Source organism: Cutaneotrichosporon oleaginosum (genome assembly GCF_008065305.1).
Source record: "Cutaneotrichosporon oleaginosum strain ATCC 20508 chromosome Unknown ATCC20508_contig06, whole genome shotgun sequence".
NCBI classification, from domain to species: Eukaryota; Fungi; Basidiomycota; class Tremellomycetes; order Trichosporonales; family Trichosporonaceae; genus Cutaneotrichosporon; species Cutaneotrichosporon oleaginosum.
The window spans coordinates 1,710,378-1,737,897 of NW_027072175.1; the positions used below are offsets into that span (position 1 = coordinate 1,710,378).

Genomic DNA, 27,520 nt, shown 5'->3' on the forward strand with positions numbered 1-27,520 from the left:
CGCAGCCAATGATTGAGAGTCGTGGGCATGTGGTATGAATCCAAAGGCGTGCCCGACTTCCCGTTCAATGTGGCGCACAGTCCCTAGCCGTCTGCCGTTCATTTACCTGAAGGCCGACGGTTCCCGCTGTCACGTCTTATTGTTTCGAGGTACAAATCGCCGAAGACGTAGGCGTGGAGCGGAGTTTACAACTTCGCACATGCACATTGCGACGTCGGGCAAGGAACATGGTGGCCAAGGGTCGACCATATCCGCTGCATTCGCAACTGGCAACGTCTCATGGCGGAGCCACTGCCGAGAGTACCGTAGTTTAAACCTTTAGCTGGAGCTTCTCGGAGTCGGTTTTACGAGCTGGGACTGTCGTCCTGAACCGAGTTGGCAATTAGGGCACTCAAAGTGCGTCGGCATCCTCGCTATGGAGCGTTCCTGTACACCAAGTGCGCAGACTGACTCCCAGGTGGGCTGGTCTGCCCCCTCAGTGGGCGGCAGCTGCTGCCTAAGCTCGGCCAGATCATGCCGCACGACGCGACATATCCAGTGGTGATATCTCCTCTACGAGTGTCCACAATCTTTGTAAACGGCGTCTGACCTCATGTGGAGGACTGACATGATTGCGTGAAGATGTCTTACGACGACGGACATGTGCGACAACTTGGCGCCCCAGAAGACGATATCAAGCACTCGGGATCACAGTCACTGCCGTTATACACGGGGCACCGCATAGCGTCACACTCCAATGCCGTGACTGAATCTTGCTTCTGCATATGCGCCATCGCGCTATCCTAGATACTCACCAACACATACAACTGCAGTACAACTAGGCAAGGTCGCGGGCATACTTTGTGCCGACCAACGCCGCAGCAGGGCCGCCACTGAGATCGATCTCATCGATTCCAACCCAGCGGTCGCGGCGGTAAATTTGCCAGCCGCCCCAGCAAACGATAACGAATGGGATGGAGATGTACGCGGCGAGGAACTCTTCGTAATCAAACTTTGGGACGAAGGCCTTAACGCCGTTGAAGAGAATGACGAGGAGGAAGGATACGATGCACGCCCAGGCCATGTACGGCTGTGCCCAGGAGCGGAGTGCGAACTTGTGGCGATTGACACCCTGGAAGTCGCAAGCTTTTTTGAAGCGAACAAAGCAGAAGCAGATAGACGCCCAGCAAACGAGCTTGAGTAGTGCGGTGAGGTTTGAGAGCCAGTCGAACGCCTGGCTGGCTCCGTCGGAGAGCGAGAGGTAGGCGAGCGGGCCGAAAGCCGCGCCAAGGCTCACGCCTACCCAAGGCACGCCCGACTTTGTCGTCCATAGGAAGCACTTGAGGCCACATCCATTGCGCGTCATGCCCATGAGAGTGCGCGCGAACGCATACAAGCTCTCGTTTCCTGCCGACCACGCGGAGGTAATCACGACAGCATTGATGACATGCGCAAGCGCGTCCACACCATTGCGCTTGGCCACGACGACAAAGGGCGAGCGGTTGGCTGTGCTGCTGTTGCTGTTGGCCGCGAGGAGCTCGGGATCATCGTAGCGCAGGTTAAGGCTCAGAATAAGGATCGAGATAACGTACAGCCCACCGATACGATAGAAGACGGTGCGGATACACGTGCGTAGCGTCTTGCGCGGGTTCTTGGCCTCACCGGCCACCATACCCACCGCCTCGATGCCGGCGAAGGAGAAGGCGGCGCGAGTCAGGACGCTCCAAAATCCGACAAAGCTTGCGAGGCTCCGGTTCCCAATGCCCAGATATCGGGGGTTGAAAGGCGCCTCGCGCCAGTACTTGCCGCCGATAAATACCCTGTTGCCTGGGATGCCGCCGAGATTGGCAACCAAACCGAAGATGATCAATGCGAGGAGCATGGTAATCTTGATCATACCCTGTTTATCAGCTGCGGCATTTGACGGCATCTCACCATTACGAACTCAACCTCGCCCCACCAGCGAACACCAAACATGTTGGCGCCCCACGTGATGAAGAGGAACACTGTGATGTAGATCGCGGCGTGCTTGGTGTTCTCGTCCCAGTAGCTGATGAGCACAGCGATGGCAGACAGCTCAGATGGTACAGAGAGACCGACAGTAAAACAGTACGTCATTCCGAGCATGAAGCCGAAGCTCTCGTTGACTGGGCGTCAGCACAGGGTTGGTAGACAGCTGCACTCACCATATCGAGCACCCAGCTCGGAGAAACCGCCGATGGTAGGATTGAAGCAGATGAGCTCGCCCTGCTGTCAGCCATTGGAAGTGTTTGTCTTCGCGCGGCGGACGGTAAGCCAAACTCACGAGGCAGTACATCATGCAGCCGATGACGATGCCCATGACCAGGTAGCCCAGGAAGCAGCCGACGGCGCCGCCTTGCGCGATGGCCGCGCCAGACGAGAGGAACAGACCAGTACCAATTGTGCCGGCGATGGCGATCATCGAGCAGACCCGCGGGGACAGCGCCCGCTTTGTCCCGTGGTCGCCCTCGGTCGTCGTCTCGAGCTCCTGGTCACGCAGCTCCCAGTGCGCCGTCTTGTCATGATACGGGTCGGCGTACACCTCCTGCACGGCAGTCGTGCCGTCCGCCTTCTCGTAGGGATCGTAGTAAACGCCCGTCTGTGAATGGTGCTGCATTTTGAGTTGAGGGCGATGTTAGACCTGCCCGCTGGGTCTCGTGCTTATGGTCTTTGTCCTCAGTCTGTAACTACTCCACCCCGCCGGCTCGCTTCCATCAAGCGGGGACGCTAGGCTGGGCTTGGCAGCCCGACTAACACGGCCATTTGGCCGGGCCTCGATAAGAAGCATCGCACGCAATTCACCGTGCCTTTGCGTATACTCGTGCCCGTAGCGACACAGCTGAGCGCTCGAGAATGCTCAGTTGGCAATTTCCGCAGCGCGCGGAAGCAGGTGGGGGAGGCACCGGTCATCTCGCCGGTGTTGTCGGTTGATCTTGCATGTCAGCCACTGCGTGGTCCTTTATGGAGGACCACATGCACATGCTCCACGCTGGGCAAACGAGGTTCTTCGCGCCCCTGAAGACTGACAGCATCGAGTGCCCCCTGTCACTCGCTAATCGCCAGCTGCCCACCACTGGGGTCAGCGCTGAGTCCAGGCCATAATGGATCGGCGATGCTGTCCATAAATGTGCGATGTTGCAAGTCACACGACCTCAATTTGAACGACGTTCTCTCGACAAGTGCCCGGCAGTCGATCAGGACCGCCATGCCGCGGCACAAGCGGCACGGGTCGGCCAAGAGATGAGGGTGGGGAATGTGAGTGGGGTTGTGGACAGCGTACCGAGGCGCTGATACGTTGCTTGACCGACCCTTATAAGCAGCCCACCGCATCTGGCCGCTTGGCCGCTTGGCACTCCGTCGCGGACAGGATCGAGATATACGCTCACATACGACAAGCATGTGTAAGTAGGTGTACGCGCGGATCTCGCCACTTCATAGTACTCTGTCTCCCACTTTCTGCGCAATGAGCGCGCCGTTCCATCGAGTTGATGGGGCACTGTTCGTCGAGGGCGTCTCGGCTTCATCACTAGCCAAGGACCACGGCACGCCGCTGTACGCGTACTCGCGCGCAGCGCTCGAGGCAGCATACCGCGCATACGTTGACGCGGGGCCCGTCAAGGTGCACGTTGCCGTCAAGGCCAACAGCAATATCGGCGTGCTGGGCCTGTTTGCCAAGCTCGGCGCAGGCTTCGACATCGTCTCAGGAGGCGAGCTGCGGCGCGTCCTGGCTGCCAAGGGACGGGCACAGGATGTGGTATTCAGCGGAGTAGGCAAGACCGTCTCGGAAATGCGCATGGCCCTCGAGGCAGGCGTCAAGTGTTTCAACGTCGAAAGCATCCCCGAACTCGAGCGGCTACACGACGTTGCGGGTCAGATGGGTGTGACCGCGCCCATCTCCCTCCGCGTCAACCCAGACGTCGACCCCAGAACACACCCGTACATTTCCACAGGGTTAAAGGACAACAAGTTCGGCGTCGCGTTCGAGGACGCCCTCACGACGTACCGCGCGGCGGCAGAGATGGCAAATCTCCGCGTCGTCGGAATCGACTGCCACATCGGCAGCCAAATCACCACCGTGGACCCCTACCTCGACGCACTGGACAAGGTGCTCGACCTGGTGGACAAGATCGAGGGTGCTGGGATCCGGATACACCACGTCGACATCGGGGGCGGTCTTGGGATTGACTACGGGAACGGCGACGTGCCGCCCCACCCGACTGAGTTCGTGCGCACCATCCTCACGCATATTGCAAAGCGGCCCGCGCCCCGCTCACGTGAGGTGTGGCTCGAGCCCGGTCGCTCCCTTATGGGCAATGCGGGCATCCTGCTCACGACCGTGGAGTATCTCAAGCCCGGGGCGGCCAAGAACTTCTGCATCGTCGACGCCGGCATGAACGACCTCGCGAGGCCGTCGATGTACCAGGCGTACCACGGCATCGAAGCGGTTGAGCCGCTAAGCGGGGAGTGCAGAACTTGGGATGTGGTCGGGCCGGTATGTGAGAGTGGCTGCTGGATTGGGCGGGACCGCGAGCTCGCCGTGAGTCAGGGCGATGTCCTGGCGGTGCGCTCAGCAGGGGCGTATGGATCCACGATGGCTTCCAACTACAACACCCGAGCAAGGCCAGCCGAGGTGGTTGTGGATGGAGATAAGGTCCATGTCGTGCGGGAGAGGGAGACGATAGAGTCACTATACGCTGGAGAGCACTTGGTAGAGTAGAGTGTGAAGTAGTTACTGCTTTAGAAGGACGTTATGGTCACAAAAGACCGAGGGATCAGCATGGTTGAGCGTTAGATTCTAAGAGCGGGAGGCGATAAGAAAACAGCCGCCTCGGTGGAGGAGGAATGCTTCCGCGGTGGAGGTGGAACGCCTGGTCAGAGAACAATGGACTGCCATCTCACATCATCTCATCTCGCACCTCGTTCACATCGCGTCTCTCTCCATCTCCTTTGCAATGGCTACACTCTACCCCTCAATCCAATCACTTCAGAAATTTCCCTATCCGGGAGACGGCGTTGTCTCGAGCACTCTTACCGACCAGCACGACACGGAGGGCTTGATTGCCGATGTCCTCGACGAGCAGCCTCCCGCTCATGTTCCCCGCCTCGGACTTCAAAATGCGACCACCACCCTCGACTCCGTCAACCACCTTAAGTTTATCCAAGGTGCTATGATGTCGCTTCCCTCCGGCTTCGTTGGCCTCGATGCCAGCAGGCCATGGCTCGTCTTTTGGACTGTCCACAGCCTCGACCTACTTGGCGTCCTCCTCCCCCAGAACATCAGGGACCGGTGAGATGGGCGTTCTGTCACTCTGACGGCAGTGCTGTCAGCACAATCCTGCACTTTCTTCACCCCACGGGTGGGTTCTGTGGCGGCGCCGCCAACACTCATATGCCCCATCTCTTGCCCACGTACGCCTCGGTTGTATCCCTTGCCATTGTAGGCAACGCCGGCAAAGGTGGTGGATGGGAGCGCCTCGTCGACGCGCGTCAAGACATTTATAATTTCTTTATGCGCTGCAAGCGCCCGGACGGGGGCTTCGTGGTGGGCGACAACTGCGAAGTGGATGTGCGGTAGGTTCGTTCTCGGGCACATTTGGCTGATACTAGCGGCACATACTGCCTCCTCGTGGTAGCGACGCTTCTCGACATTATTACCCCGGAGCTACTCCACAATGTCGACAAGGCCATCGCTGCTGGGCAGACATTTGAGGGTGGATTCGCTTGCAGCTCTTTTACCTTCAAGGACGGCAATCGCGTCGCTATGAGCGAAGCGCACGGCGGATACACGTCGTGCTCGGTCTTCTCTCACTTCCTCCTGTCATCGGTGCAGCCGCCTAGACGTCTTGAGTCGCTTCCCGAGTCATTCCCTGTCCCAATCGATGTGGACTCTGTCGTGCGCTGGAGCGCGATGATGCAGGGCGAGGCGGCGGATGGAGGTGGATTCCGTGGCCGCTCGAACAAGCTGGTTGATGGGTGCTACTCTTGGTGGGTCGGCGGCACATTCCCAGTACTGGAGGAGCTGCGCCGCCGCGAGGCCGAGGTCAAGACCTCCCCAAACGGACCTACTGCCACCAAGATCGTCGCCGTCGATGACGACGGCGAGGACGAATGGGCCGACGAGGCGTCGATGCACGCGCTCTTCAACCGCGGTATGTGTGATAGTGAGGTGCGGCTGATGGCAGTTGCGCTGCAGGAGTACACTCTCCTTGTGGCTCAGTCCGTGACGCGAGGTGGCTTGCGCGACAAACCCGGCAAGGGACCGGACCTGTACCACACCTGCAACAACCTCTCGGGGCTGTCGGTTGCCCAACACCGTCTGACTCACACTCCCGAAGAGGTGCAAAAGCAGCGTGAGGCATTCAAGGCTGACAGGGGCCTGCCCGCCGTCAAGCCTACGACGCCCGGTGGAGGCTGGAAGAGCGAGGAGGAGCGGCAGGCCGCGCGCCGCGAGGTATGGGCGAACGTGCGCGCGTGGGTTGAGGACGAGAGTGACACTCTCGTTGTCGGCGGCCAGATGAGCCAGGTGGTACGTACGTTGCGAGTCGCGCTGATTCAGAACACCACCGTTCCACCCTTCAACATGCTGGAGGTCCGCCTCCAGCCTTTTATCGACTACTTCTACTGTCAGTGATCGACTTCATGACAATCCTCTCACTTGCATCACCGCCCGCGCTTACAATGCGCATGTATATATTCTCTGTATGCAGTATAATCTAGTGATTTTGCTTTGTGAGTTTGTTTGGCGGACACGCATGCCCGTCTCGTCAGTTTCTCTCTCTTCGGCCTCATCGTTCTCTGTCTCTCAGATCCCCGATGCCCGATTCTAAAGTCTCCTCAGGCTGATGCTGATGGGTGATGCATGTCTACTATCATAGTGCAAGCGCGTCCGAGTGGGTATGTGGTTATCGGCGGGTCCTGGCGAGCGCTCGACGTGGTCCGTCTCGTATCGCGCGCTTACTCGCGGTTCTTCCACTGCTTCGCCGCCTCCTCGACGGACAGCCCGCGCGCCTCGAGAACGTCGACAACACCATCGAGCGCGGGCCGGGGCACGCCGTCCTGTGCGCGCTCCCATGTCCCAAACAACGCCTCCTTGACCTTGAGTTCGCGCTCCGACATCTCGCCCGCCATACGCGACGACTTGACCCACCCCCGCGAGGGCCGGAATACGTTGCGCTTGACCTGCGCCTGATCCGGGAGGTCGTCTTCGCCGCCGATGCCGACGGCGCGCCGCGCGCCGTGCCCGCCCGGGCTGCGCGTCGCGAAGTTGACAAGCCCGCCAGTCGCGTGCTCCTCGCGCGCGCGCAACGCCGCCGCCCGGAACGCGCTGTAGCTCTGGAACTGCGGCACATGGTACCGGAACGTGCTTTCGAATGCGGTCGTGATCTCTTCGGGGTCGCGCATGAACGTCGCCGCCTCGTGGTGCAGCCCGATGAGGGAGGAGAGGGTGGCGCGCGGCGCCTGCCCCTGCGGGAGGAAGGGCGTGCGCTTCGCCGCCGTCTTCGAGAGGCGCTGCGGCGCTTCTGCCGCGGCCGTCGCAGCCTTGCTGGCCTTGCGCAGGATGGAGGTGGCGCGCATGGAGGCGGAGGGTGGTGGGTGTCTGGGTCTGGCGAGGTTGAGATGAGTCGGAAATGTCGAAATACGGATCAGGAGAAAGGCGAAGGCGGGGGCATTCTCGCGTGGGTATCTGCTCCCGCTGTGACGGGGTATCACGTGACTACATTCACTTCTGTCAACTATTCAGCATACATTGACACCCGCGACTCTCGGAGCTGTGAGGTCTGTACGCATGCCTGTCCCACTATGCAGTAACAGACTCAGGCTTCGTCTCGGACTCGGACTCGGACTCGGACTCCGGACTCGGCGCTCTCCTCGGAGCTTGGCAGATGACCCGTGTCGTGGGGTGACAACTTTTCTTCCGCTCCTGACGCTCGCGTGGCAGCTCCATGGGACGATGAGCGGCGGCAGATCGGGCCTCCGCTCGTGCCCTTGGCTTTGGAATCGCCTGCATTGCCTTGGACGCGTTCATCCTGATCAATCTGATTCTGACAAAAGTCGCTCTCTCCATTCATCCATTCATCACCATGTCCGCCACCCAGACCACCACCCAGACCGCAGGCGCCATCATCGCCGACGTCTCCCTCGACGGGTATGACGAGGAGCAGGTCCGCCTTATGGAGGAGCGCTGCATCCTCGTCGACGAGAACGACAAGGCCTACGGCGAGGGCTCGAAGAAGCAGTGTGAGTAGGGGTGGTTAGGAGGATGTGGTGTGCTGGGGTTTGTTCGTGGGCATTGTGATGGCGGCATGCTCTGCGAGAGCGGCGCTGTGTTGCGCGGCGCGCTAAGAGCTCGCCGTGGCGGTTGTGGCCTGCGCGTCTCCTTCAACATGCTGCCTTCCCTCACCTCTCCCCCGCTCCGTCCCCAGTCTCTCCTTCGACGCGCTGACCATAGGCCACCTCATGACCGAGATTGACAAGGGGCTGCTGCACCGCGCGTTCTCCGTCTTCCTCTTCCGGCCATCTGACGGCCGTCTGCTGCTGCAGAAGCGCGCGTCCGAGAAGATTACGTTCCCGGACATGTGGACCAACACATGCTGCTCGCACCCTCTCTACATCCAGTCGGAGCGCATCGAGGAGGGTCAGATGGGTGAGTAGCGGCCGCTTCGTCCTATCAACCATCGAGTAGACTTACGCTGACCGCAGGCGTCCGCAACGCCGCTATCCGCAAGCTCCAGCACGAGCTCGGCATTCCCCTTGAGCAGATGAAGCCTGACGACTTCACCTTCCTCACCCGGATACACTACCTTGCGCCGAGCAACGGCCAGTGGGGAGAGCACGAGGTCGACTACATCCTGTTCACAGCCCTGGACGTGACGCTCGACATCAACCCCAACGAGATCGGCGACCACCGCTACGTGTCCAAGGCCGAGCTCGAGGCCATGTTCGAGGACCCCAACGTCAAGATGACGCCCTGGTTCAAGCTCATTTGCCGCGACCTGTTGTACCCCTGGTGGGACCAGATGCTCGCCAAGAGCCGCGAGTTGGGTTGGAACCCGGAGCAGGGCACCGGGCGCGTTGACGCCCATGTCCTTGAGGGCGGCGACAAGGTGAACGACCTCATCAAGATGGTCTAGGCTTATCGAGTCGTGTCCCCTTCGCATCTAGCATTGTCAGTTGTCCCGTCTACATTAGAGATGTAATTTGGTTGAGCGGCTGGCGGGGCTGAAGTAGCGTGTGGCTCTAACCTAAGCGTTGGCGCGCGGCTCTTAGTAGTCGCGCCTCTCCCGAACCACTGTCTCATCTGACACTCCCTCTCGCTTAGGTGATCTGAGAATCATAAGTTGGTTTGCTGCTGCTCACGCAGGAGGAGAGGCGAACCATATTCACGATGGTTGACTTCGGCCCCTCGGCCCTCGGTGGCTTGCAACCTTCCGGCATCCCGGAGGGCATGTGTTCGGATGTGCCGGCGGTGATGTCACCACGTGCATTGAGCGTCGTCGCGCCCCGCAAGGCCTGGGTTCGACTGGGCGCATCAGCAACGCATGTGTCGGGCTATCGTCGAACTGCATGTTGCGGGCCAGTGCACATGCGCTGATGCACGATTGTGCTGAATGCCGAAAAGTCAGAGGCCGAGGTAAAGGATAAAGTCTGAGCGCCAAGACGAAGTGATCGGCATGCCGCCGCGCCAAGTCGATCACCGCCAAGTTCAAGTTGTGACGCGGCATCCCACACCATGTCCTTTTCCCACTTTGCCATTTCCCCCTCGCATCCACTCCATCCACCCGCCCGCGCCATGTCCGCCCTCACCTCCGCATTCGCAAAGCTCCGCCCCTTCGGACACGGCACCGACGAGGCCGAGGACCGCGGCGAAGCGCTGGGCGGCGACGCCGGACAGGTCGAGGGCCAGCGCGACATGGTCGCTGGTGGCGGGCACGCTGCGCGCCACACGGCCCTGTGGGACCGGCTGCGCGTGAGCCCCGCGCTGCGCCGCTTCCTCGCCTCCGAGGGCGTGCTGAGCGCGGCCGAAGCCGGCGTCGACCAGCCCGATGACGCGCTGCCGCCCGCCCTGCGCCAGCTCGTGGCGCGCCCCCATGCCGTGTGCCCTCCTGAACTCACCGACCGCTCCCACCCCCTGTGCGACTACCTCATCTCGTCGAGCCACAACACTTACCTCCTCGCGCACCAGTTGTACGGCAAGTCGTGCCCGAGCGGGTATGAGACGGCGCTGAGCGCGGGCGCGCGCTGCGTCGAGATCGACGCTTGGGACAACGACAAGGACCCCGCCGAACCCAAGGTCACGCACGGATTCACCCTCGTCTCGCACATTCCGTATCGGCACGTGTGCGAGACGATCCGGGACGCAATCGTTGCTGAGGAGGCCAATAGGAATGGCGGGGCGCCTGTCTTCATCTCCCTCGAGAACCACTGCGGGCCCGAAGGCCAGAAGCGGCTCGTCGAGATCGCGCACGAGGTCTTCGGCGACCGTCTCCTTAACCTCAACCCGCGCGAGGGCACAGTGCACGACCCGCAGCACGTTACGCTCGCCGAGCTCGGCAACAAGGTCTGCTTCATGGTCGAGTATTACTTCCCCGGCCAGAAGCCGGACGACGACGACAGCTCAAGCTCGAGCGACAGTGACAGTGACAGCGACAGCGACGACGAGGTGCGGGACGACCGCGCGAAGGCGAAGGAGATGTACGCTGCGCAGCGCAAGGCGGCGCCGTCAGCCAACATCATCCCCGAACTCTCGGCGCTCGGCGTCGTCGTGCAGAGCGTCAAGCCGCCGAACAACTCGTGGTTCGAGAGCATCCTCGAAAACGCGCCCCACCACCACCTCATCAACATCAGCGAGTCTGCGCTCGCTGCCCATCTCCCCGCCAACACGGATAAGGTCGCGGCGCACAACGCCAAGCACCTCATGCGCGTCTACCCGAAGGGCACGCGCATCTCTTCCAAGAACCTCCACCCCGTGCCCTTCTGGGGCATCGGCGCGCAGGTGTGCGCCCTCAACTGGCAGACCTTCGGCGCGGCGATGCAGCTCAACGAAGCCCTGTTTTACGGCACCGACGGCTTCGTCCTCAAGCCCACGTACCGGCGGCACGGGGGCGGGCCGCGGTCGGGGCGCAAGAAGCGCCTCACGCTCCGCGTCGCGGGCGCGACGGACGTCCCGCCCCGCGAGAAGATGACGCCATACCTCAGCTGCACGCTCATCCACCCCGACAAGTTCGGCAAGCCGCCCAAGCGCAAGACGGACGGGTATGCGCCGCACAAGACGCTCACGTTCCTCAACGGTGCGGACGCGCCGCCCGCCTCCGACCCAGTGTGGGACGAGACGCTGACCTGGGAGTACGATGACGACGAGATGGTCTTCCTCCGCATGCTGCTTAAGAGCGACGACAAGTTTGCGCGCAACCCCGTCGTTGCGGCCGGCGCGGTGCGCCTCCTCTACGCCGTGCCCGGCTGGAGCTTTGTGCGCCTCCTCGACCTCCACGGCCGCGAGACGGCGTGCACCGTGCTTGTCAACATCAAGATTGAGGATGTGTAGGTGATAGTTGGAGGAGGCAGAAGACCCATAGACACACACGATGTATCATAGTGCTGAAGAGCAGAGGAATGTCTGTCTCGGCCTGCACCGACGCCGTACTCCTTGTTTCCCCCGCTGCGTGCTGGCCCGACTCCCAACCCGCCTGCCTGAATAAAGATACATGAGTGACAACTATGCAAGAAACCCCTACGCGGCGGCCTCGGCGGCCTTCTTCTTCTTGAGCGCCTGGCGGGCACCGATCGCGCGGCCGACCTTGGACTCGTTGCGGATCCCGATGGCGCTGCAGAGCCAGTTACCGTCCTCGACGAGCTTGTCGAGGTCGACACCGGTCTGGTATCCGAGCTTGTGGAGGGCATAGACGACATCCTCGGTCGCGACGTTGCCCGTCGCGCCGGGCGAGTAGGGGCAGCCGCCCAGGCCGGCGAGGGACGAGTCGACGATGCGCAGGCCCATGGGCAGGAGCGCGAGGATGGAGGGGACGGCCATGGCGAACGTGTCGTGGCAGTGGGCAGCCATCTTGTCGACGGGGATACCCTCGTCGATGAGCGCCTGCCACAGCCGCTTCCACGCCTCGGGGTTGCCCTCGCCCGTCGTGTCGCCGAGCGACACCTCGTAGCACCCCATGTCGAGCAGCTTGCGCGCGACCTTGACCACGTCCTTCGGGTCTGTCGGGCCCGCGTACGGGTCCGTCATCACGCACGACACGTATCCGCGCACGCGGTACTTGCCCTTCGCTTGCTCGATGACCGGCGGGAGGCCGGCGAGCACCTTGTCGACGGACGCGTTGTTGTTCGCCTTGGAGAAGGGCTCGGTCGCGCTCACGAAGACAGCGATCTCGTTCGTGAGTCGCTCAGCGCCCTTGTCGAGCTCCAGCAGGCCCTGCATGCCGCGCAGGTTCGGCACGAGGACCGGGTAGTGTGTGTCTGCGGCGGCCGAGAGGGGTGGGAGCTGCGGGAGCAGCTGCGGCGTGTCCGCCATCTGTGGGACGCGGTCGGCGCGCACAAAGCTGCCCACCTCGATCGTCTTGAGCCCCGAGTCGAGGAGTCGCTGGATTAGCTCCTTCTTCACCGGCGTGGGAACGGCGGGAGGAGGGAGGTTTTGGAGACCGTCACGCGCCGAGACTTCGACGATGCTACTGTAAGCGCTTGTCACGAAGCTGACGGATGCGAGCGGCCTTTCACATGCTGGCGCGTGCAGCTATAACCCAGCTAAGCACCAGATGTTGCGCCTCGCAACGCGACACAGTTTCAACCGCTCGCCACCAGGCAAGGCATCTGACTCACCGCACAAACTTGTCCGACGAGCTCGCGTACCACCGCGCAGCGTTGGCGGCGCTGGCGGCGCGCATGGCGGGGACACGGGAGAGCGAGCGGAGGGTGGCGGGGCGGAACATTATGCGGGTGCGCAGTGGCCGAGACGAGACGAGAAGAGACAACGCGAGATGAGATGGAGAAACAGAAGAAGTATGGAGGCGTTCGGTTACCTTGTGGACCAACTCCGGGCCGAGCGAGGTCCGAGCCGAACTCCGGCTCAACCACCCTCACCCCCACATTTACCCAGCTCATCCTCGTCGTCACCTCTCCTCTCATCTTCCGCATCTCATCCGCATCCTCCGCTCATTCCATCTTGTCATCCACGCGCTAAATCAGCCGCGCTTCAGGTAGATATGCTGCCAACCTCGCCAAAAGTCTCCCAGATACTTACCCCCGACTTGTGCCTTTGAAACATAACGGCACGAACTGACAGCTGACCTCGATGGCCACGAGACAGCTACGTGGTCGTTCCCGCACATGACATCATGCCTTAGCGACGGAGCAGCCAGAGCAAATCGAGAGCGGCCTATAACTCCCCATGCCCAAGATAACGGGTCCCACGAAGGATGCTCCGCTTCATCGCTGCACCCCGGCTCACTGTCTCCGCCCCACTGCTCCCCACCCTCGCTCCCCGCCTCCGCTGCACGCCGCCCTCGCCATTCTCCTCGCGCAGGCCTATCTCAAGCACCCCGATGAATCCGCCTGGCAACGTACAAGGCATCATCGCGCCTAACACCGTCGCGGCGACATTCCTGATCCTGCGCGTGAAGGATGCCGCCCAGGCCAAGGCTGTCGTGGCCAAAGTGCCCGACCTGACTAAAAACGTCGCGGTGCGCGACTCCACGGCCGCGCTCAACGTGACGGTCGGCATCGGTGCCGGCGTGTGGGACGAAATTACAGGCCTGCCGCGACCGAGCGAGCTTCGGCCATTCAAGGAAATCCGCGGGGCGAAACACACGGCGCCAAGCACGCCCGGCGACCTTCTCTTCCACGTCCGCGCCAACCGCCGCGACCTCATCTTTGAGTTTGAGCGACAGGTGCTGGACCGGCTGGGCGGTGCCGTCGAGACCGTGGACGAGGTCAGCGGGTTTAGATACTTTGACGGGCGCAATCTGCTGGGCTTCATCGACGGAACGGCGAACCCTGTGGGCGCGGACCTGCCGGACTCGTGTATCGTCACGCGTGAGCAGTGTGCCGCCGGCGCCGGCGGCAGCTACCTCGTGACGCAGAAGTACCTGCACGATCTGCAGGGGTGGGGACGGCTCAAGGTCGAGGAGCAGGAGAGTGTGATAGGACGTACCAAAATCGACAATATCGAGACGGAGGATGCGACGGACGACGCGCAGAAGAGTCACCGGCAGCTGTCGACGATCGACTACGAGGGCGCCGAGCTCGACATCCTCCGCGACAATATGCCGTTCGGGCAGCCCGGCCGCGGCGAGTACGGGACCTTCTTCATCGGCTACTCACGCCGCCTGTGGGTGACGGAGAAGATGCTCGAGAACATGTTCGTTGGGGTGCCGCCGGGAAAGCATGACCGCATGCTCGACTACTCCAAGGCGGTGACGGGCAATGTGTTCTTCGTGCCCAGCGCCGAGATGCTCGACAGCTTGGGCTAGTGTAGTGGGTGAATGTAGGCGGCCGACAGCGCGAGCGAACGCAATGCGCCGTCGGGCGGAGTAATGTGAGGCGCACGGACCGCGCGTGTTGTTGTCTTGCGGCGGCATGCGGTCTGAGAGCGTGCGACCCCTTGTGCCACTGTGCCACGGGGATGCTTCAGTCGCGCGCACAAAGAGCAGTGTGAGCGCCACGGCAGCCAAGACGCCGTGGGCCCCGGATCGTGATCCTGATACTGCACCTGCACCGGCATGCAGTTGCAGCAGCACTGACCCGCGGCCGCCATTTCAACGCGGCCTGCGTTCTGTTCTCAGTGTTCTTTCTCTCTTCATCTGACTCTCACCATGGCTATGCGCGCACTCCGCTCTACCCGCCTTGCGGCGCTCACGGCCCGGGCTTCGGCCTCGAATTCGACCTCGGCGTTCTCGACGATTGCGACCCGCGCCCGGCCCGTCCCTGTGGCCCCGCATTCCGTGAGTGAATTCCGCCCGTTATCTCGTTATCGCCATCACCTTCACCGCTGGCTAGTTTCTAGTGCTGCAGCGAGCACTTCTCCTCCTGACTCTGCCGCTGCACTCATATGTCCGCAACTCCGCGCTCGGTGATCTGCATCCCCGCGCCGTCGGGCATTCGGAAGCGTGCACGCCCCGATGACGCCCGTGCGCACGGCTGACCGCAGCGCCACGGGGTCCCCGCACGCCACCTCGCCACGCCCGCCGCGCCCATGCACACACCCGGCCCCGGCGACCGTGTCGTCCTCGCCACCGACGCGGAGCTGATCACCTGCGGGCCGGGGTACGTGCAGTACTCTGGCCCGGCGCCCGAGAGCGACGCGCACCTCATCCCCCGCGCGGCGGGCGTGATGACCTACGCGCGCCTGCGTGACGCCTGCCCTTGCCCCGCCTGCATCCACCCGAGCACGCGGCAGAAGACGCACACGTCCGCGGAGGCGGCGGCGCTCGCGGCGCCCGCGGGCGACGCTGTCCTCCCTGAAACCACGATGCACGCGGCCGCAGAGGACGGGGAGCGGGGGATCTGCGTCCACTGGCCCACGGAGGGCGGGAGGCACTCGAGCTTCTACTCGCTCCCGCTGTTGCGGCGCCTCAATGCGGGCCGCACGCGTGGCCAGAGCTACATCGAGAACGAGCTGCAGCGGCGCTTGTGGACGTGCGACAGCTTGGTGCGTGAGACCGCCGAGACGCTCTGGACCGACTATGCGGACCTGCACGCCGGCGCACCCGGCGAGAAGATCAACCCCTCCCCGCTTGTCCTGCACGGCGTGCTAGAGCAGCTGCAGCGCTACGGGCTGGCGGTGGTGCGCGGCGTGCCGACCACCAAGACGGACAACGAGAACTGCGACCTGCGCGAGCTGGCCGAGAGCATCGGCCTGCTGCGCACGACATTTTACGGCGAGACGTGGGACGTCAAGAACGTCCCCAACGCCCGCAACGTCGCGTACACCAACCTCAACCTCGGGCTGCACATGGACCTGCTGTAAGTCGTCCCGGCCTTCTCTTCTCGCCATAATCTTTCTCGCCCCTGACAAAAGATACATGGCGCTCCCGCCCCGCTTCCAGCTCCTCCACTGCCTGCGCAACAGGGTGTACGGCGGCGCGTCGTACTTCGTGGACTCCTTCGCGGCCGCAAAAGCCTTCGCTGAGTCCCACCCCGACCTCTACGCCGTCCTGCAGCGCAACCCGCTCGAGTACGAATACGACAACGACGGGCATTACCTCGCCTACCGGCATCCGGTGGTGCCGCGGCGCAGCGTAGACAGCACGCTCATGCACACGGCCGTGAACTGGTCCCCGCCGTTCCAGGCTGCGCCGACGCGCGTTGCCGCGCGTGTGGGCGCGGTGGACGCGCCGGCGGCCCACGACGTCGCGGGCCGCGTCGAGGCCGAGCGCGCGCTCTACGCCGCGCTCCAGGCGTTCCAGGCGGAAATTGACAAGCCCAAGTACCGCTTCGAGTTTACGATGCGCGAGGGCGACGTTGTGCTCTTTGATAACCAGCGCGTGCTGCATGCTCGCACCGCGTTCCGCGACAAGTCGCCCGCCGAGGCGCAGGCGGATGGCACGGAGATCGTGCAGGGCGAGCCGACGCGCTGGCTCAAGGGATGCTACCTCGACGGATCGACCGTGTGGGATAAACTTGCCACCCTCCAGGACTACTACCAGGAGGCCATTCATGGTGTGCGCAGAAACATCTAGTTGTCGTGTAAACTTGTACCCATTGTCTGCATGTCTGTCTGTGAGCGATGGTGGTGATGATGGGGCCCAAGCACAACACCACTATCCAAGTTGCCTCGTCGACAGTCGATCTTGTCCTGAATCAGACTTACTGGCGACAGTGTACTCTGCATTCTGTTAGCCGTGCTCCGCCGCGTACTCCCGCCCTCGAAATCGGCAAGCATGCATAATGTCTATGATATTGGCCCCGACGGCTTCTCCGCGGGGGCCTTCGCCTCCTCCTCACGCGACCCCGCACTCACAGCCGTCGCGCTCGAGTCCGTCTGCTCCGCCCGGCGCTGCTTCTTCCGCGCCTCGGCCCACGCCCTGCCCTCGGCCTTCTTCTGCTCGTCGTCTTCCCGCTTGAGGCTCACGCGCCGGATGAAGAACACCGTGATGAAGAACGAGATCCCAGCCATCGGCACAGAGAACCAGAAACACCCATTGATGCCGCGGCTGTATGCCTCGCGCACGAGGCGGATCTGCTGCTCATCAAAGCCCATCACCGCGAGCTCGGTCGGCGCGGCCAGGACGGCCGTCACCACGTCGGCGGGGAACACCTCGTCGAGCATGCTCCGCGCAATGTTGTTCACGATCGCTGTGCAGACGGCCAGCGTGACTGTGCCCCCGAGCATGCGGAGGAAGTTGCGCGTGCCCGTCGCGGTGGCCATGTCTTTGCGGTCGACACTTGCTTGAATCGCGATGAGGGAAGTCTGGAAGGTCTGCCCCGCGCCGACTCCAATAAGGACTTGGTAGCCGTAGATGTGCGCTTTGGAGGTGTAGGGGTTGATTGATGACATCAAGCCTGTGGTCAGGACTCCCGCTGATGATGAACGCACCGAGCCCAATAGTCCAGATGAAGAACCCTGCCATCAGGTTCCATTTGTAGTCGCCAGTCTTGGACACCAGGTAGCCGGAGCTGAGGTTAGCGGCTGCGAGGCGGAGTTGGGATCGTTCAGGGCTGGGTCAAGCCCCGCCCGCACTGCTTGCTAAACTCACCAGAAGGAACAGAACACCTGCACGAAGGTGAGGGGCAGCATGTCGACGGCCGACTGGATGGGCGACTCGCCACGCACAACCTGAAAGTACTGCGGGAGGTAGTATAGTGTGGCGTAGAAGGCTGCGCCGTTGCAGAATGACGTCGCCATGCTCGCCGCAACAGTCATATTGCGGAAGATGTACATGGGAATGAGGGGGAGAGGGACAAGCTTCATCTCGACGAAGATGAAGACGAAACCCAGAACAATGCCGATGATAAGCGGTGCAAGGACGGCCGCCGATGCCCACGAGTACATTGTGCCACCCCATGAGAGGGCGATGAGGAACGGCACTGCCCATGCCAGTGTGAGGATCGATCCATAATAGTCGAGTTTGCGGAGCTTGGAGCGTGCTGACCCGTGCACTTTCTTGAGCGGGAGAAGGAAGAAGATGACAATGATCGCGACGCCTGTGATGGGCAAATTGATGTAGAAGCACCAGCGCCAGGTGACCTTTTCGGTGAACGTGCCGCCGACAATAGGGCCTAGCGAGTTGGCCGCGGCCACGACACCGCCGGTGATGCCTTGATACTTGCCGCGGTCTTTAAGGGACACGACGTCGGAGACTGCCGTCAGCATTCGCCTGTGAAGGGGACTCACTGATGATGAGCGCAAGAGTGAGGATGCCGCCGCCGCCGATGCCCTGAATGGCGCGGAAGACGATTAACATGGTCATACTAGTGCTGAGCGCACAAGCGAGCGAGCCGAGCATAAAGATGACGAGGGAGCCCAGGAGGACCGACTTGCGTCCGTAAATGTCAGAAAGGCGGCCATATACTGGTTGCAGCGCGGTCGATGTGAGCATGTACGCCGTTCCGACCCATGACGAAATGGCGGCCTCATTGAACACTCTGCCGAGGGTCGGCAGGGCTGTTGTGACGATCGTCTGCTCAAGCAGTGAGCAGAAGAGCGCACAATTGAGGCCCATGAAAATGACAACGACTTGCCGCACCGGCAGGAGATTCGTCTGGTCCTGTAGTTCGTACTTGTTCGTCTTCTCGCCGCGGACCGCCTCCTCTTCATCTCGTGGGGGATCGGTCTCCTCCGACGAACTAGGGTTGGATACCAGCTCCCGCCTCCTACTTCCATCGCTGTCCTCGTCGCCCTCGTGATGTGTGTGCAGTGAGGTGGCGTCGATATCTTCGACGACGTACTCGCCGGTCTCATGGGTGGCCATGCGCCGGAGGCTCTGGCCTGCATATGAGGACGAACTTGGAGCGCGCGCGAGCGGAGCACCGTTGCGGCATCGCGGCTGCCTCGGAACTGATGTAGAGTCGGTGGCGGGTAATGGGGGACTCGATGCGCGCAGGGGTGGGCTAAGGACGTCAGGCTGCGGCCTCAAGGAGGGAGACGGGTGGTCAGTCACCACCTCGGTGGATCTGGGCGAAGGAGGGCGGAGTGTCATTATGGGAGGTGATGAGATGTGGGAGTGATGAGGCAAGGAGACTGGGTAGAGATGGGGGTGGTGTCGATGAGCTGCGCCGGAATAGCGGCAGCCATTGAATCGAGTGTGGTCGTCAATGCACAGGAAGAGAAAGCAGAGTCAAGACGGAGATGGAGCTGAGCTCGTCTGACCTCTCTCGCCGCTCGCAGCAGTCACCTCGCTGCAGCATCCCTGAAAATGATCTATCGGATTTGGCCGACTGCTGACGATATGTGCCCTCAAATCATCCTCAATTGCCCGAAATCGTCCTCCTCTCTTCCGCCGCTGCTGGTTGCTAGCTACTGGTAGCTCGTAACTCGCAGCATACTGGGCAACCTCAGCTGCGATAGGCAACTCGGCAGCAAGTCTTGGGCAGGAGGGAGGCAGCTTGAAGGTGTTGACGCGTGCGGGGTGCGTGGGGATGCGTGGGCCGTGTGGGACGCGGAGCGGAGAGTGCCGCTGGTATTCCGGAGGAGCGCATAAGGTCCTATAATTGTCGCGATCCTCAAGAACCGATGCTAAAGAACCTGCGGAACACGAGAGCCAGGCGGTGGTGGTGGCGGTGGACGTGTTTCAGCCGGGGATCGGGAGGCGCCGGAGCGCTCTAGTTGTCGAAGGAATGAACATGACTGTCGTCGCAACGTCACTACGCCGCTTCGTCACGTCGCTGGCGGCGTGGGAGGCGCCAGCATTCCCAGCACGCCTCACTTCCCGCGGAATGGAGTTCGACCGCGTCTCGACTCTCGAATAATGTGATGAGGTCGACCTGGTCCGAGAGAGTAGATGACAAGAGGAGCATGGGTGTAGAGCTCATCGAGGAAGAGAGCATCCCCGGTGCCGGACGGAAGAGGGAGGCGCAAATAAAGGTGGGGTGGAGGCGGGCCCCGCATGACGGTGACCAGCTTGACGTGTCTCGCGTCCAGGCCTCTATCGCACTCTCCATTCGCCATGAGCCAACTCCGCCAGCGCAAGGCGCAGGCGCAAAACGCGCCGCCCGCGCCGCCCGCGCAAAAGGTGACTAGAATCTAACGTCGGCTCCGCTGACGCCAGGCCGCGCCGCCAGACGGCACGAAGCGCGCGGTGTTCGGCGCGGTCGCGCTCGCGGCGGGCCTGGCAGCCTTCTCGACGTGGCCGATTGTGCGGGACGCGCTCTGGCCTGCGCCAAAGGTACCCTCGCAGATGTCCATGCAGCTCCCCGGCGTCCGCTTCGGATACCTCGCGGAGGCGGATATCCCGCGCGTCTCGCCGACCAAGCTGCACCTCGAGGCGGACGAGGCGCGCCGCGAGGCAGTGCGCGAGGCGTTCAAGTGGAGCTGGGACGCGTACGAGCGCTGTGCGTTTGGAATGGATGAGCTGCACCCGCTCTCATGCGGCGGCTCGAACCTTTCGGACGTCGGCAGCATCGGGTACACTGTCGTGGACAGCCTCGACTCGCTCCTCGTCATGGGCTTTACAGACGAGTACCGGCGCGCCGCGGACTGGTGCCGCGCGCACCTCGACTTTGACCGGGACGCGACGTTCAACGTGTTCGAGACGACGATCCGCGTCCTCGGCGGCCTCGAGGCCGCGTACTACCTCACGAGCATCAGCGAAGATCCGACCATCGCCGCCGACGCGCCCTTCTACCTCGAGCGCGCGGTCGACCTCGGCGACCGCCTGCTCGGCGCCTTCGACAGCCCCACCGGCATCCCATGGTCTGGCATTAACTTGCACACGCGCGCGGGCGTGCCCGACCGTGACAACCAGGGTTTCGCGTCGCTCGCCGAAGCCACGACGCTCCAGCTCGAGCTCAAGTACCTCTCGCATCTGACAGGCGACATGGTGTACTGGCGCCGGGCGGAGGATGCAATGCGCGCAATCAAGAACCAGGTGGTCAACGACGGGATCGCGCCCATCTTCATCTCGCCGCAGACGGGCGGGTTCGTCATGTCCGAGATCCGCCTCGGCTCACGCGGCGACTCATACTACGAATACCTGCTCAAGCAGTATCTCCAGACGAACCGGGAGGAAACCGTTTACCGCGACATGTACGACGAGGCGATGGCGGGTATCAAGAAACACCTCGTGGGGCGCACGAAGCGCAGCGGCCTCATCTTCACGCAGGAGCTGCATCCCGCGCGCCACCCGCAAACGAACCAGCAGTGAGGAACGCGGTCACCCGACATAGCTGACGCCAGGACGTGGCAGGTCGTGCCGAAGCAGGACCACCTCGTGTGCTTCCTCGGCGGCAGCTTGATGCTGGGCGTGACTGAGGGCAACACGCGCGACCTGGACTGGCGCGCGCTCGACCCGCGCGACCAAGAAGACTTCGTCGTGGGCCGCGGCATCGTGCAGAGCTGCGTCGAGACATACAACACGCCGAGCGGGCTGGCGCCCGAGATCGCCATGTTTGTGCGCGAGCACGAGGAGCGCGCAGACACGCTCGACTGGTACATCAAGCCGGGGGACAACTTGATCGATGCGCGCAACATCCTGCGACCCGAAACGGTTGAGTCGCTGCTCCTCGCGTACCGCACCACAGGCGACGAGCGGTACCGCGAGTGGGGGTGGCGGATCTTCGAGGCATTCCGCAAGCACTGCCGCGTCGAGAGCGGCGGATACGCCATCGTCAAGGATGTGCGCGTCGACCCGCCACTGCAGGAGGACCGGATGGAGACGTTCTGGCTATCCGAGACGCTCAGTGAGTATGTGCGCAGAGCACGTCTGACACACAGAATACCTGTACTTGCTTTTCGACGACTCGGACCACATCCGGCTCGACCAGCACGTGTTCAACACCGAGGTGAGCTAGGCGACGACTTGCACCTGCCTAGCTGTTATAGCTGACGTACAGGCGCACATCTTGCCCGTGTTCAAGCCCGCGGCGCTGACGGCATTCTCCACGTCGTAAAAAGCATAACGCTATAGAAGACATGGCCAGCACCGGAGCCTGAGCGATGAGTGTATGCATGCAATGTGAGAGTAAGATATACAACTAGAGCTCGTCCGAGGTACTCCAGCGACGGAGCGTCATGACCTCGACCTCGAGCCCGCGCTCGTCGCCCCAGGCCTTGATGGCCTCGGCGACGGGCTTGTCGCTCCCGCCCATCATGAACGGCTGGGTGAGCAGTGCTTCCTCCTCAGCGACGCCTTCTCCAGGGCTGAGGGCCTTTGTGGGGAACCCGACGACCTGGCGCGCGAGGTTTCGCGCGAGCGCGTTGAGCTCCTCTTCCAGCTCGGGCTTCTTGCCGAGCAGAATGCTGACAGGGGTCTCGCCAGTCGCCGTGACGTCGAGAATGACGATACCGCCAATTTTGCCGGTGCTGCTATCCCCGCCGTGGGTGTACGCGCCGGGGACGATGCGGCGGCCCGCCTGCGCGGGGAAGGGGGCAGCGAAGCTGACGGCGCGGCGCAGCTGGAGGTTCTCGCCCGTCTGAGAGACGGAGGAGACGAGGAGCTGCGAGATGCTCTGGCTCTCCTTGCTCGCCTCGCCCTCGGCGAGCGAGATAAGCGGCGCCGCGAGCAGCTGGTCGGTCGGGAAGACGAGGACGGGGTCCGAGCCGCGCGCGGGCGCGCCGGCCTCCTCGGTGCCGGGCACGTCGAGGAACGCGGCGGTCTCAGCGATGCCGCGCGCGACGGCGCGGAAGACGTCGTTGCGCGCAACAAAGTCGGTCTCGCACGCAAGGTGCACCATACCGACGCGGCGGCCGCCGAGGAGGCTCACGGCGATGGCGCCTTCGCTCGCCTCGCGCCCCGAGACTTTATCGGCTTTCTTCTGCGCGCTCGCCCCCGCCGCGGAGGAGAGGTAGGCGATCGCGGCGTCCATGTCGAGATTGGCCTTTTCGAGGGCCTCGCGCGCCTGCGCCATCGGCACGGGGTGTGCTTTGCGGAGCTGCGCGATGAGGGCCACGGGCACCTTGACGTTGGAAAGGGAGGCCGAGGTGCTGAAGGCGGAGGCGCGGGCGGGGGCTGCCGCTGCGCGGAGGCGGAGGCCAAGCATTATAGGAAACGGCGTTGATTAGGGTGGATAATCGGGCGACGAAAGAATCGAACACGGAACAGACCTGGTGATCGCGCGATAGGCGTATGGGTTTTAGTAACAGTGAATAACATTGGTCTTGGGAGAATAGCGCCTTGATTGGTTCCGCTAATATGAGGATACCGTATTTGGACGGACATACACCCCCTTGTCCTATGTATGTAACATGCAACACGCAGATGGAGCCGAGGACCAGACACCCCGAAAACTGTGAAACCAAGGAGAAACCTCGAGTAAATAGCACCGGAGTCCACTGCGTTCCAAAAATGCTGTTGGTAGTAGGAGATGATGCATTGGGGGGCTCTCTCAAAGTAATTATGAACATGGTATACTATATCCTTACTTCGCAAGCTTCTCCTTACTCATGAAGCGACGTGCAACTCGGCGGAACGCAGGTGTTGGGGTGGAGGGATGGTCTTCATGGTCAAGGTTCCTGTCGCGGTCGGGGTCCCCAAGACGTGCGGCAGCAGGAGTTGGCATGACGTGCTCCATTGGGCCAGGCCATGGCGATGCAACGGCTGTCGGTCCAAAGCAGGCAAGAAAGGCTTGGCCTGCTAAGTAGCCGAGGAGGGGAATCGACTCTTGAGCCTTGATAGGTGTCGGCGAATGGGCCCTAGGAGGCTCCAATGACAAAGTGATGCTCTTGAGCTGGTCGTCAATGGTGCTCAAGATGTCCTCATTCTCCACATCCCGGAAATTCGTGTTGGGCCCCTTCAACTGGTTGACTTGTCCAAACTTGATAAAGCCGTGTAAGGACCCGTCGTACGGGTTGACGGGACTGGTGAGGTACCAAGTCTGAACAGGAAGGGGAGGCGGAGTCATGGGGAGAACGCATGGGGGTTGACCGATACTGGTGTTCGGGCAACCCTCGGAGGAACAGTGAAAACACAAGGATAACAGAATTGACACGGGTGACCGATCGGGCTACAAGTCTTATATAGGAAACTATAGATGGGGACCCGATCAGTCGGCTGAGTGTCGGGCAAGTAGGTCGAGCGATGGCTGCCGCAAGGTCGAGGGGTCGACCAGGGCAGTGGGCCGGTTGGTCGACCGAGTGAGGTGGACCGTAGGTCCGACAAGGGGCGATGTAGGTCGGCCCGACCCACGATCGGAATGGTCGGACAAGTATCAGTCGAGCAAGAGAGTGGAGGCAGCGGAGGTGTGGGTAATCTCCATGTGTGCAGTAATGGACATACGGGGATCTCCACGAAAGGTCATGGGTCGGTAGACCGGGCCATGACAGGTCCCCGTTTGAGCCAGCACCACACTTTAGCTGGCCTAGCCATGCGTAGCCAGGTACCTTGGCAAGGAGCTGGATGGCATTGGCTTGAGCCACATCAACGAGGAGCTCCCCCTCCCAGGCATCCGAGAAGGCAACAAAATTGTCCACTTCGTCTTCAGATTCATCCCCACTGGGAGTGATTGCCCTGAATGTCGCCTTCTTCTTGTCTTGGGTTAACAAAACCATAATGGTGCCTTGTTGAGCCACACTGATGTTGTGCAAGTGCCTGAACATTTGGGGGGTCCATCGCTGCCCATGCTTGAGCTCAGCGAATGCCAGAATTCGATCTTGAAGGACGGGATTGTGGGGGACGGTATTGGGGAGCTGCATGATTAAGTCAAAGACAGTATAACTTGTCCTTATGCCACTCCAGTGCTGGTATTGCCATGGTACCTGGGTCCAAAGGAAAGTCTGCGGCTGGCCCACATCCCACAGCTTCACACATTGGCTGATAATGTAAGGGCCCGTTGTACGGGTTGACGGGACCAGCAAGGTACGAAGTCCAAATGGGAAGCGGAGGTGGAGTTATGGGAGAGCGCACAGAAATTGACCAATACTGGTGTTCAGGCAGCCCTCGGAAGAACAGTGGAATCACAAGGATAACAGAATCGACACAGGTGACCGGTCGGGCTACAAGTCTTATATAGGTAACTATAGACGGGGGCCCAATGGGTCGGCCGAGTGTCGGGCAAGTAGGTCAACCGACGGCTGCCACAAGGTCGAGGAGTTGACCGAGGCGGCAAGCCGGTTGGTCGACTGAGCGAGGTGGACCGTAGGTCCGACGAGGGGCGACGTAGGTCAGCCCGACTCCTGAGCAGGGTGGTGGGACGAGTATCGGTCGAGCGAGAGAGTGGAGGTAGCGGAGATACGGGTGATCTCCGTGTGTGCAGTGACAGACATATGGGGATCTCTGCGAAAGGTCATGGGTCGGTAGACCGGGCCATGACAGCAAGTTGGGGACTGACCTTGGTGTCATGACCACACCATACACGACGTCATCGTCCCCAAGATCTCTCGACGCGTGCCCTGATCCCTTGACATCATTCATTCCTCTTGCAAGATCCATGACTTCATTCACCTACACGCCATTCCGATCTATCGACCTCATCATCAGATCTATCGACATCACTACCAGATCTGTCGACATCGTCTATGGCATCATGGATCTATGCCCCCTATCTAGTCCCCTGTCCTAGTCATCCATATATAGAGGCTACCTCAGCTCTCTGTAGCTCTATCGATGGATCATACGTCACTCTCTTGTCTACCCTGTCCTCGTCCACTTCGGTAACCAGCGCCCGAGTGTCCCTCACGTCCTTGATCCTCCTCGTTCGAGCCAACACCCTCCTCCGTGTAGGCTCCACCCCTGACAGTATCCATCGATCACCCCCGACACTCCTGTTCTGGTCACCGTTGTGATCTTTCCTGGTCCTTCTTCCTCGACTTCTCGATCTGGTCTTCATCATGGCTCACGCTCTCTCCACCTGGCACTCTCTCCTCTCTCCCGAAGAGAGCAACTTCATGGCCTCCCTGTCAAATGAATCCCAGGCGCACCTCGATCAAGCTCTTCACGCCGCAGTTGATTCTGTCAGGCCCTGCGCCGTTCGGAAAGGCGGAGGCTAGGGAGTGGTTGAGCACAAAGGTGTTCGTACACCGGATGCCGCTCCACCACCCCGATGACTCGAAGTCGACAACTGTGATAGGCGTGCAATAAGACTATGATACTATGATGGGGTAAGAATACGACGAGTATCAAGAGTCGAGGGAAGAGATCCTGAGACGCCGCCGTATATGTGACGATACGTTGTGAGCGGTGCCGACATGGGTACCGATCGGTACCGACGCCGTTATGAGATGTGGAGCGCCTTGCGATCAGGATGCGTGATTATCGCGTGGTGGTTGCCACGTGGTCGACACGTGTAGTCGGTTGGTCAATAGTCGTTGTCGTTCGGATCGTCACAGATTCCCAGACCCAGGACCTCCAGGCACGCATCTCCCAGCTCCAGACTGAACCTGCCCTTCGCGACACTTCTGCCACTCTTCCAGTACCGACCTTGGACACCGACTCCATTCACTCCAAGGCCAAGGTCCCCCTTCCGAAAGAGTTCTCCGGCAAGCAGAACGATGCGGCCCTGTTCCTATTCCAGCTCAACCGTGCCTTTGATGCCATGCCAGCCCGCTACCCGAACGATGCAGCCAAGATCACTGCTGCTACCAACCTCCTCACTGGCAAGGCTATCAACTTCATTCGTCCATACGCCGAGAAGACTGAACTCCCTCTGTTCCTCACCTCTTGGGACATGTTCCAGGTCAAGTTCAAGTCCCAGTTCTTCAACCCCGATCAGGTTGCTTCAAAGACTGCTGCTGTCAACGCTCTGAAGCAGACCGGTTCAGCCCAAGACTACGCCAATGTCTTCGACAACCTTGTGGCTTACCTCGACCTCTCTGAACAGTCCAAGCGTCAGCACTTCTTCTTTGGTCTTCGCCCTCGTGTTCAGGAGCGCATCCTTGATCCTCTCGACATAGAGTCATTCCCGACTTACACCTCTCTGGTTGACAAGGCCATTCGACTCGACAATCTCCTGTACAGCCACTTCATGGCTCACTCCTCGGCTTCTCCCTCTGCTGCTCCGACTCCGGCTACTTCTGCTACCTCTGGACGCACCTCACGTACCTTCCAGGCTCGTCCATTCCAGCAGCGAGGTTTCCAGTCACGCTCCCCTTGGCCCAACTCTCAGTTCAACCGGTCCACTCCATCCTCGGCTTCTGTTCCCACTTCAACCACCAAGCACGAGCCGATGGATGTCGATGCCATCAAGATCCCTCGGACTGCAGTTGAGAGGGCCAAGCAGCGTGAATTCCGGCTGGCCAATGGTCTCTGCACTTGCTGTGGAACCAAAGGTCACTTCATCAAGGACTGCCCCAATGCTACTCGATACCGTGCGCATTTCAGCAATGTGAACACTACTTCAAGCATGCAGGCCTCTACCTCGAGCACCCCAGCGACTTCCATGTCGGGAAACTTCAAGTCCCAGTAGGCATAGCACCACCTGCTGGCCC

At 61.3% G+C, this 27,520-nt stretch overlaps 14 protein-coding genes across 14 annotated transcripts; 8 read left to right on the forward strand and 6 right to left on the reverse strand.

The window, feature by feature from the left end:
• Nucleotides 1-817: 817 nt before the first annotated feature.
• Nucleotides 818-2,617, reverse strand: COLE_07105 (uncharacterized protein; the record flags this gene model as incomplete). Its single annotated transcript, XM_018423631.2, has 4 exons — nucleotides 818-1,879; nucleotides 1,915-2,126; nucleotides 2,166-2,226; nucleotides 2,285-2,617. 4 exons carry the CDS (start codon nucleotides 2,615-2,617, stop codon nucleotides 818-820), a joined length of 1,668 nt encoding a protein of 555 aa, XP_018277571.1.
• An 846-nt stretch (nucleotides 2,618-3,463) lies between these two features.
• COLE_07106 (uncharacterized protein) lies at nucleotides 3,464-4,717 on the forward strand (the record flags this gene model as incomplete). The annotated part of the gene is made up of 1 exon (XM_018419446.2): nucleotides 3,464-4,717. One exon carries the CDS (start codon nucleotides 3,464-3,466, stop codon nucleotides 4,715-4,717), a length of 1,254 nt encoding a protein of 417 aa, XP_018277570.1.
• A 235-nt stretch (nucleotides 4,718-4,952) lies between these two features.
• COLE_07107 (uncharacterized protein) lies at nucleotides 4,953-6,631 on the forward strand (the record flags this gene model as incomplete). Its single annotated transcript, XM_018421447.2, has 4 exons — nucleotides 4,953-5,287; nucleotides 5,320-5,571; nucleotides 5,608-6,526; nucleotides 6,557-6,631. The coding sequence occupies 4 exons, from the start codon at nucleotides 4,953-4,955 to the stop codon at nucleotides 6,629-6,631; spliced, it is 1,581 nt and encodes a 526-aa protein (XP_018277569.1).
• Nucleotides 6,632-6,954: 323 nt separating this feature from the next.
• COLE_07108 (uncharacterized protein) lies at nucleotides 6,955-7,575 on the reverse strand (the record flags this gene model as incomplete). The annotated part of the gene is made up of 1 exon (XM_018423630.2): nucleotides 6,955-7,575. The coding sequence occupies one exon, from the start codon at nucleotides 7,573-7,575 to the stop codon at nucleotides 6,955-6,957; it is 621 nt and encodes a 206-aa protein (XP_018277568.1).
• Nucleotides 7,576-8,457: 882 nt separating this feature from the next.
• COLE_07109 (uncharacterized protein) lies at nucleotides 8,458-9,131 on the forward strand (the record flags this gene model as incomplete). Its single annotated transcript, XM_018423629.2, has 2 exons — nucleotides 8,458-8,644; nucleotides 8,701-9,131. The coding sequence occupies 2 exons, from the start codon at nucleotides 8,458-8,460 to the stop codon at nucleotides 9,129-9,131; spliced, it is 618 nt and encodes a 205-aa protein (XP_018277567.1).
• A 599-nt stretch (nucleotides 9,132-9,730) lies between these two features.
• COLE_07110 (uncharacterized protein) lies at nucleotides 9,731-11,542 on the forward strand (the record flags this gene model as incomplete). Its single annotated transcript, XM_018423628.2, has 1 exon — nucleotides 9,731-11,542. One exon carries the CDS (start codon nucleotides 9,731-9,733, stop codon nucleotides 11,540-11,542), a length of 1,812 nt encoding a protein of 603 aa, XP_018277566.1.
• A 186-nt stretch (nucleotides 11,543-11,728) lies between these two features.
• On the reverse strand, nucleotides 11,729-12,935 carry COLE_07111 (uncharacterized protein; the record flags this gene model as incomplete). The annotated part of the gene is made up of 2 exons (XM_018423627.2): nucleotides 11,729-12,674; nucleotides 12,826-12,935. 2 exons carry the CDS (start codon nucleotides 12,933-12,935, stop codon nucleotides 11,729-11,731), a joined length of 1,056 nt encoding a protein of 351 aa, XP_018277565.1.
• Nucleotides 12,936-13,421: 486 nt separating this feature from the next.
• Nucleotides 13,422-14,474, forward strand: COLE_07112 (uncharacterized protein; the record flags this gene model as incomplete). Its single annotated transcript, XM_018423626.2, has 1 exon — nucleotides 13,422-14,474. One exon carries the CDS (start codon nucleotides 13,422-13,424, stop codon nucleotides 14,472-14,474), a length of 1,053 nt encoding a protein of 350 aa, XP_018277564.1.
• A 998-nt stretch (nucleotides 14,475-15,472) lies between these two features.
• On the forward strand, nucleotides 15,473-16,682 carry COLE_07113 (uncharacterized protein; the record flags this gene model as incomplete). The annotated part of the gene is made up of 3 exons (XM_065626520.1): nucleotides 15,473-15,966; nucleotides 16,022-16,340; nucleotides 16,371-16,682. 3 exons carry the CDS (start codon nucleotides 15,473-15,475, stop codon nucleotides 16,680-16,682), a joined length of 1,125 nt encoding a protein of 374 aa, XP_065482214.1.
• A 212-nt stretch (nucleotides 16,683-16,894) lies between these two features.
• Nucleotides 16,895-18,914, reverse strand: COLE_07114 (uncharacterized protein; the record flags this gene model as incomplete). Its single annotated transcript, XM_018425474.1, has 4 exons — nucleotides 16,895-17,505; nucleotides 17,540-17,619; nucleotides 17,700-18,303; nucleotides 18,338-18,914. 4 exons carry the CDS (start codon nucleotides 18,912-18,914, stop codon nucleotides 16,895-16,897), a joined length of 1,872 nt encoding a protein of 623 aa, XP_018277562.1.
• A 1,194-nt stretch (nucleotides 18,915-20,108) lies between these two features.
• On the forward strand, nucleotides 20,109-22,050 carry COLE_07115 (uncharacterized protein; the record flags this gene model as incomplete). Its single annotated transcript, XM_018425473.1, has 5 exons — nucleotides 20,109-20,174; nucleotides 20,211-21,301; nucleotides 21,338-21,840; nucleotides 21,875-21,942; nucleotides 21,994-22,050. 5 exons carry the CDS (start codon nucleotides 20,109-20,111, stop codon nucleotides 22,048-22,050), a joined length of 1,785 nt encoding a protein of 594 aa, XP_018277561.1.
• Nucleotides 22,051-22,134: 84 nt separating this feature from the next.
• Nucleotides 22,135-23,139, reverse strand: COLE_07116 (uncharacterized protein; the record flags this gene model as incomplete). Its single annotated transcript, XM_018423625.2, has 1 exon — nucleotides 22,135-23,139. The coding sequence occupies one exon, from the start codon at nucleotides 23,137-23,139 to the stop codon at nucleotides 22,135-22,137; it is 1,005 nt and encodes a 334-aa protein (XP_018277560.2).
• A 378-nt stretch (nucleotides 23,140-23,517) lies between these two features.
• Nucleotides 23,518-24,000, reverse strand: COLE_07117 (uncharacterized protein; the record flags this gene model as incomplete). Its single annotated transcript, XM_018425472.1, has 1 exon — nucleotides 23,518-24,000. The coding sequence occupies one exon, from the start codon at nucleotides 23,998-24,000 to the stop codon at nucleotides 23,518-23,520; it is 483 nt and encodes a 160-aa protein (XP_018277559.1).
• Nucleotides 24,001-25,997: 1,997 nt separating this feature from the next.
• COLE_07118 (uncharacterized protein) lies at nucleotides 25,998-26,174 on the forward strand (the record flags this gene model as incomplete). Its single annotated transcript, XM_065626521.1, has 1 exon — nucleotides 25,998-26,174. One exon carries the CDS (start codon nucleotides 25,998-26,000, stop codon nucleotides 26,172-26,174), a length of 177 nt encoding a protein of 58 aa, XP_065482215.1.
• Between the last annotated feature and the right edge of the window lie 1,346 nt (nucleotides 26,175-27,520).